Source organism: Salmo trutta, chromosome 36 (assembly GCF_901001165.1).
Source record: "Salmo trutta chromosome 36, fSalTru1.1, whole genome shotgun sequence".
NCBI lineage: Eukaryota > Metazoa > Chordata > Actinopteri > Salmoniformes > Salmonidae > Salmo > Salmo trutta.
The window spans coordinates 28,617,288-28,625,618 of record NC_042992.1 but is presented as its reverse complement, the minus strand read 5'-3'; the positions used below and the strand labels follow the sequence as shown (position 1 = coordinate 28,625,618).

The window sequence follows — 8,331 nt, the reverse complement described above, 5'->3', positions numbered from 1 at the left end:
CGTCCTCACAAATGAAGTCTGCATGGGTTTATCCAAAGTAATAAATACACTGAACAGTGTTGAGTTTCTAATAGAACATACATACAACAAACCTGACATTCTTCAAGCTCGAAGCCTGTGGAATGGATTCAAACTCCATCAGAACAATGATCACTTTTCCGGCAAACACAACATTTTTTTTATTTAACCCCCCCCCCCCCCCCAAAAAAAAACATACATTCGGGGAAAAAAATGTGTCTAAAAGAAGGAAGAATAATAATCCCATACATTTTGCACATTTGTTACACAATAATACACAGTGATCACAAAACAAAATGACAAGCTTCACTATATTCATGGCTTTTTGTTTGCTTTTCTACACAATATACCATTTTATTTTTTTATCGAAGTGAGAAAAAAAAGCTTATGTACAATAAGTCATTATTAGTTCTGACATAGCAAATATCATGTAATTTTTATTTGTCAATAAAATGTTTGATTAAATTGGATTTTTTTTCTTTAAAACATAGAACAAAACAAAAATACTTAATTGAGACATCAGAAATAGGACATTTAAAAACCCTAAAACATTTGACATTTCAAAAAAAGATTGTGGTTGAAATTACAAAAGGTGTGTGAATGCGTCTATCAGTCTGCAAGAGAGAACAAGAGAGAGAAAGGAGCTTCAATATACAAATCCAGCTTCATAGCAAAAGGACATAGAAAAACGAGACAGCCGAATCAAACATATGAGGGGATGGGAACGAAAATGTTCCCCGATATTAAAAAAAAAGTCATGACATCCTATTCTAACCAACCACAAAAGAGGGAATTGATTGACAATTGTACAAGCAACAAAAACAAATCTCTTCTGAATGTAAACTTCCATTCACATCTACATATTGCACCTGCCAATCAAACCAAAAGGTAGTTTCATAAATAACTTGGTGTGTGTTCTGTATAAATAACTTACGAGAACTAGGAAAGGGGACTTGAGATTTCATAGGCCACTGCATGTGTCCACTTGACTTGATACACAAAATCTGTATCTAGTGGGCAGAGCTCGCATCCAATTTAACGTAAGCCTCTGTCATGTCAGGCCTGCTAAACTGTGCACACCTAATGATAGTAGAGCGTTACCCATCATAAGATTGATCTAAATCAGTTGATTACTCCATTTCAATGAATCAACCTTGATTGGTTCAGCACCTCAAAGCTTCCACTCGAACAGTGTTTGTAATGCCATAATCTCTCAGCCAAACCTTACAGGTTGTCAGTGTGTAAGAGGATGACAAACCTCAAACTCCACAACTCTGGAGGCCAGTGAACAATACAGGTGAGACATTTTTAAGTGCCAATATTATTGCAGTGTTGCCATGGATCTTTCCATGGTCCTTTGGCTTTACTTAAGTCTTTCTATGGCCATCAGGACGGTGATGTACCCTAACCCCTGATTCTACAACCTACTTGACCAGATACTGACATAATACGCTGTTGAGCCATTGGCCTACAGATGCACATTTTCTACGTCATTCAACGGTTGACCTAAATTCCTGATACAGTGAGAGGTAAAATTGAAAATATGGTTTATAGCAGTTACAGCAGTAAATAATTCAACAATCCTCTAAAAGCCTGAAATAAAGACTGAAACCTGTGAAGTTGAACCTAGCACAAACTAAAAGTCCTGTCTGATCTTCCCAACACTAGCCATAAACCCCCTATAGCTTCTACATGGACGCACATGTAAATACTTAGTTCCTATGCCAGCCAGACAAACCCCAAATTAATTGAAGATCCGCTGGTCTACCTCTCTCTGAGAAATACTGCACATTGACTGAACACTGCTTTAAATGTATTTTATGACCTGTAGCAAACTTGGCTTAGCGAGTCTAGGGGACTACAAAACCAAACCGAAAAAACAAACAAACACAGAAAGTGCTGCTGGTGAAATGTACTTGGCAGTGGTAAGTGTTGACAGGCGTGTGAGACCATGCTCATATGACCGACGTCCCAAAGGTCAATGGGGGGCAAAAATGGACAAAATCACTCGTCACTGCCAGCGTTAACGAACTTGTTCAAATCATTGAAAAAGTAAGAGGGTTAACCAATTGAAAGTCATCTGATACAGTCCACATGAACACTCTGGACAATGGTCTCTCTCCCGACTCTCTTGTAGACAAATCAGATGACATCCGCACCTTGGGGGACCTGTGAATTGTAACATTCTTATTCTCTTTTTAAAACGTTTTATTTATTTCTTTTATTCATAATAAGAAAAGTGCTCCTCGAGAATGAGGCATCTCGTGTGCATTGCCTGAACACGATGATTGATCCACGTCTCTCCCATTTTAAAGATAAATCCATATCAGTCTCCTTTCTCTCAAGCTTGTCATCGATACATAATCCATATAGATATTTGAATAGTTTCAATCTGTTCACAATTTTTTGATAATTATCGTCTCCTGGGGCAAGTACCTCTGAGATACACAGCCTTTTCTAGAGACGCCGCAAAAAAAAAAAACGCAAACCGACAATCAAGAAACCCTACAACAACAAGAACACTAAAAACGTGCCACCGCCACCTCCAGCTCGAGTCCTCACCGTTCCCCTCACGGTACCACAAGGAAGTTGGGTTTAGAAAGGGTTGAAGTCTCTGGACTTGAGGCATTGAGGGGCAATGAGGGATCTTGGGTGCAGCTTTCATGACCCCGTTTTCAGGCCAGTGCCGAGCACCGAGATGGGACGATACGCCAGACTCCAAAATGGCTGCCATGCTCCTCCTCTCTGCAGGCCATGGACTCAACTGGTGACACGGCATGTATTTTTTTTCTCTCACCGCAAACACCGGTGGACTTTCCTGTGCTTATTTCATTGATTTGTTTATCTATTTATCCACACCTTAGTGCGCACTTTGTGGATCCTGTCCTTGTTCTCGCTCCCATTAATACTGTGTCAAACAAAAATATTAATAGTGCTTTCTGGTTATGATCCATTATCTTTGCTGGTCCACTCAAAGCAGGGCAGTCAGTCATTGGACCAGTGTCCCGGTGGATCCGGTTCATTACGCATGAGCTCTCTCTCACATAGCGGTATGCCCATCTCTTTTGCTGCTTTAAAAATCTTAAATTAAAGAACCGTACATATGGAGTGTAGCAGGGGAGTAACTAAAATAAAATGATATGTGAAAAGAAAAACAAATATCCTAAAGCAGCCCTGCAACAGTACCCCCTACCTCCCCCCAAAATAAATAAAAGGGTATGAATTGAAAGTGAGGCGCTCTACGTAGCATAACAATAGAAAAGCTTAATAAGAGCAATAGTAACTGAAGCGGTAACAATAATCATAATCATAATAGTAGTAACAACAGCAATAATAGTAGTACAAATTATTTGAGTCTTCGAAATAATTTTGCTATAGTAAGAAAGTCGAGAAGATGCACTGACAGTTTGGTTGTCTTTTGTCTGGCTGATTGTGTCGTTTCTCAGGCTGATTGTGTCGTTTCTCAGGCTGATTGTGTCGTTTCTCATGGGTTAGTTTAGGTAGGCACACGGACAGGCACTGCATGCAATGGGGTGGGGGAGGTGAGGGCATGGTGGCGGGGGGGGGGGGGTGTGTGGAAGGTGGCCCTTGGGGTGGGGATTGGGAGGGTGGGGACAAGGGGGGTTCATTTCTGTCCGTTGATGGACTGTGATATGGAGCGTGGCGGGATCATGTCCAACAGGTACTCTCTCTGGCGGTCCGCTAAGCTGGAGCCTTTGTTGGCCCCAACCCCTCCTTGGTTCAGGTAGGCAATGTTCAACCCTGAGAGAGAAGGAGAAAGCAAGAGAGAGAAAGCAAGAGAGAGAAAGCAAGAGAGAGAGAAGGAGAAAGCAAGAGAGAGAAAGCAAGAGAGAGAAAGCAAGAGAGAGAGAGAGAAAGCAAGAGAGAGAGAGCGATAGAGAGAGCGAGAGAGAGCAAGAGAGAGAGAGCGAGAGAGCAAGAGAGAGAGAGCAAGAGAGAGAGAGAGCGCAAGAGAGCGCGAGAGCGAGATCAAGAATAATAGAGAGAGAGAGAGAGAGATCAAGAATAATAGAGAGAGAGAGAGAGAGAGAGAGAGATCAAGAATAATAGAGAGAGAGAGAGAGAGAGATCAAGAATAATAGAGAAGGAGAGAAAGAGACCGAGAGAGTTCAAACAAGAGGTTGAGAGAATGAACAAGGAAAGGGGAGTTAAAAGGACAAGAAAACACAGAGGAAAAAAAGAGAGAGGAAGAAAGAGGGACACATTTAATAATAAAACATTTTAAAACATTAACAAATGTTCCAGAGTCTGCTGTGTCTGTTTGGTCCACCATGGATCAGGTCAATTCCAATTTCATTTGAAACGCCAATGTAAAACTTAAATTAATTTACGTTGAATTCAATTACAATTTCAACAATCTTCAAATTATGGAATTTGACTGTGTACATTTTAATTCAATTGAAATTGTAAAACAAATATTTGGAATTGAATTTAATATATTTGTACATTTCACAGTTAATGCACTTAATACAAGAAATTGACTGCAGGATTTGTTTACAAATTATTTCAACTTGGATTTCTATATGTCCAGTATAGCTAGGCTGTCTGAACAGTGACATGATCAGCCTGAGGGAATTTAATTGGAATTTGTGGAATTATTGTTTTTTGAATAACCTAACATTGGAATTGAGAGGGTTTGAATTCCCTCTGAATTAAAAGACTGACTGGAATTTTAATTGAGTGAAATCAAATTTACAGGGAGAGGGAATTTAATTATATAGAATGTAAATTGTATAATTAACCCCAACCCTGCTGTCCACCTGACCTGAGATTAGATGTTTGTTAGACAATGATAGGTATGACAAGTTTTATTGCAATAATTATTTGATGTATGCTCTCTGTATGGCCATCTTTGGAAAAAAGCCCATCGTGTCACACTCATACTCTTTCTTTGAATGCTAACCATTTGGGCAACACCTTCAGGTATAATGCATTATAATGCTGTTATAATACATTTTAAGACTTGTCATAAGCACATATTACCCCCATATTATCATAATTATCTCATGATCGTGACTAAATTAAAAAGCCATTTGGAAGCAGTTTAAAATGTTTCAAATTTGCTACATAGAGAAACATAACTTAATAGAATAACACATTTACGTCATTTAGCAGACGCTCTTATCCAGAGAGACTTCTAGAAGTGAGTGAAAACATTTTCGTACTTTTCATACTGGTCCCCCGTGGGAATCAAACCCACAACACGGACATTTGCAAGCACCAAGCCACACGGGACCAATTATATACAGTCCATTCGGAAAGAATTCAGACTTTTTCAACATTTTGTTATGTTACAGCCTTATTTTAAAATGGATGGATTAAATAAAAACATTTCCTCCTTAATCTACACACAATACCCCATAATGACAAAGCGAAATTCAGACCATTTGCTAGGAGACTCGAAATTGAGCTCAGGTGCATCCTGTTTCCATTGATCATCCTTGAGATGTTTCTACAACTTGGAGTCCATCTGTGGTAAATTCAATGCATTGGACATGATTTGGAAAGGCACACACCTGTCTATATAAGGTACCACAGTTGACAGTGCACATCAGAGCAAAAACCAAAGCCATGAGGTCGAAGGAATTGTCCGTAGAGCTCCGAGACAGGATTGTGTCGAGGCACAGATCTGAGGAAGGGTACCAAAACAGTTCTGCAGCATTGAAGGTCCCCAAGAAGCAGTGGCCAACATCATTCTTAAATGGAAGAAGTTTGGAACCACCAAGACTGTTCCTAGAGCTGGCCTCCAGGCCAAACAGCAATCGGGGGAGAAGGGCCTTGGTCAGTTTGATGACCAAGAACCCAGTGGTCACTGACAAAGCTCCAGAGTTCCTCTGTGGTAATGAGATAACCTTCCAGAAGGACAACGGAAGCCACTCCTCAGTAAAAGGCACATGACAGCCTGCTTGGAGAACCTAAAGGACTCTCAGACCATGAGAAACAAGATTCTCTGGTCTGATGAAAGCAAGATTGAACTCTTTGGCCTGAATGCCAAGCGTCACATCTGGAGGAAACCTGGCACCATCCCTACGGTAAAGCATAGTGGTGGCAGCATCATCCTGTAGGGATGTTTTTCAGCGGCAGGGACTGGGAGACTTGTCAGGATCGAGGGAAAATGAACTGAGCAAAGTACAGAGAGACAGCCAAGACAATGCAGGAGTAGCTTCAGGACAAGTCTCGGAATGTCCTTGAGTGGCCCAGCCAGAACCCGGACTTGAACCCGATCAAATATCTCTGGAGAGACCTTAAAATTGCTGTGCAGCGACGCTCCCCATCCAACCTGACAGAGCTTAAGAGGATCTGCAGAGAAGAACGGGAGAAACTCTCAGCCTCCAGTCAAGAAGACTGGAGGCTGTAATCGCTGCCAAAGATGCTTCAACAAAGTACTGAGTAAAGGGTCTGAATACTTATTTAAAATGTGATTTTTTAAAATAAATTATCAAAAATGTCTAAAAACCTGTCATTATGGGGTATTGTGTGTAGATTGACGGACAATTTAAAAAAAAATAATTTTAGAATAAGGCTGTAATGTAACAAAACTTGGAAAAAGTCAAGGGGTCGGAATACTTTCCGAATGCACTGTATATGCACAAGGGACCAGACTTCTAACATAATAGCATTATATCTGCAGGCTTTTAGGCCTAATTGAAGTGTTACCATAAGGGGTTCTCAAAAACCCACCGGGGATGTTGTAGATCTGGCGACGGCCATCATGCTGGATCCGACTGCTGCCACCGCCGCCACTAGCTCCGCCGCCGCCTCCTCCTCCGCAGCGCTGCTTCCCCGTCATCCCCAGCAGGCCGCTGGCCACGGAGAGCTGGGAGGCCTGGGCGAAGTTGGAGAGGACGCCCCTCGCCGAGCTGGAGAGACCCCGCTGCATGGAGGCCTGAGGCTGGGGAGCCTGAGGGAGCAGAGGGTGAGAGAGAGGTGGAGGAAATCAGTGACCTCCAGATATGTCGGTCCAACCAAAATGGTTTTGGTAATGATACTGTGCCAGAGTACAGTCTACAAACGCTGCAAACTACGGACTACACCCCAGATTTAAATGGGGCCTATAGATGGTTGATTGAGGCATATACGTAACAGATTGGGGTGGGCCAAAGACTCATTTCAATATAAAAAAAAATAATGGACAACTTTTGAGGTCTGACAACAACCAACAAATGAAGGTTTGTCACTTTAAGGTTTGTTAGTGTAGGCCTGTTACCTGACGCAGGGCGTGATGTCGGATCATGGTCTCGGCCTTGGGAACAGTCGGAGCCGTGCTGGGGGAGAGGGCCGCCTGCTGCTGCAGCCTTTGCTCAATCTCCTGTTGAACATGGGGGGGGGGGGGGGGGGGGGGGGGGGAGAAGGAAGAAAGAGAGAGAGAGAGAGAGAGAGAGAGAGAGAGAGAGAGAGAGAGAGAGAGAGAGAGAGAGAGAGAGAGAGAGAGAGAGAGAGAGAGAGAGAGAGAGAGAGAGAGAGAGAGAGAGAGAGAGAGAGAGAGAGAGAGAGAGAGAGAGAGAGAGAGAGAGAGAGAGAGAGAGGGGGGGGGTTGAGACAATGAACAACAGATGGGAAGAAAAGGTTGGGACAGGGAGAGAAACAGACAAGAAATTCAAGTACAAAAGGACAGCTGCACACACTTCTGTAAAAAAGCTTTCAACAGTCAGAGAATGTCAGTGGTCAAGTGGAAAAAGTCAATTGGTTTACGCCGACAGCTCAGGGTACTAGAACATAATAATGTCTCACCCTCTGACAGCTGTCAAAAGAGGTCAGCCACAAAACGTACTTATCATTAAAACACACGTAGTTTGTAACATTCCTGCATACTAGTATATTTGACCTAACCCTGCTGTAAAGCCTGTTGTGTCTCTCTTTAATCCATGCTTTATTAAACAGCTGACCTGCTCCTGCTGCAGGGCCTTGACGAATGCGTTCTTCAGCCTATTGGTGTGCTCCGCCTTCAGGGCCTTCTTCTGATTGGACGTCATGCACTGCTCGCAGAGGATACGCCCGCCTTTCTCCTGCTTCCAGTGTGGGGTGAAGTCGATCCTGCACTGGGCGCAGAAGAAGGGCTCCATGCGTGACAGCGCCCCCCGCAGCTTACCTGATGAGAGGCAGGAAAGAGGCAGTTATTACAGGTTTTGATTCTTAAAAATGAACTTGAGGGGGTCAGTTTAAAACGTTACTGTCCAGTGAAATATTACCTATAATTAATTACAATATGAGCAAAATAGTTTCCTTCCAAATTTGTTTAATTAAGTATGTTAAAAAGCAGCTTTTATGTGTTTGAATGGTGTGGGCGTATAC

The 8,331-nt window shown here is 42.4% G+C and overlaps 1 protein-coding gene across 4 annotated transcripts in view; it reads right to left on the bottom strand.

The window, feature by feature from the left end:
* Window positions 1-3,598: 3,598 nt before the first annotated feature.
* The window catches only part of LOC115175784 (transcriptional repressor p66-beta-like), a 46,209-nt gene continuing 41,476 nt past the window's right edge, over window positions 3,599-8,331 (bottom strand). For 2 of the 4 annotated variants that reach the window (XM_029735296.1, XM_029735298.1), the window contains exons 8-11: window positions 7,926-8,128; window positions 7,247-7,348; window positions 6,697-6,940; window positions 3,599-3,780 (exon numbers count right to left, since the gene is read on the bottom strand). In XM_029735296.1, coding sequence (XP_029591156.1) covers window positions 3,644-3,780; window positions 6,697-6,940; window positions 7,247-7,348; window positions 7,926-8,128 — 686 coding nt within the window. In that variant the 3' untranslated portion in view covers window positions 3,599-3,643. The remainder of the gene's footprint in view (window positions 3,781-6,696; window positions 6,941-7,246; window positions 7,349-7,925; window positions 8,129-8,331) is intronic. The other 2 variants (XM_029735297.1, XM_029735299.1) reach the window with 2 other exon arrangements.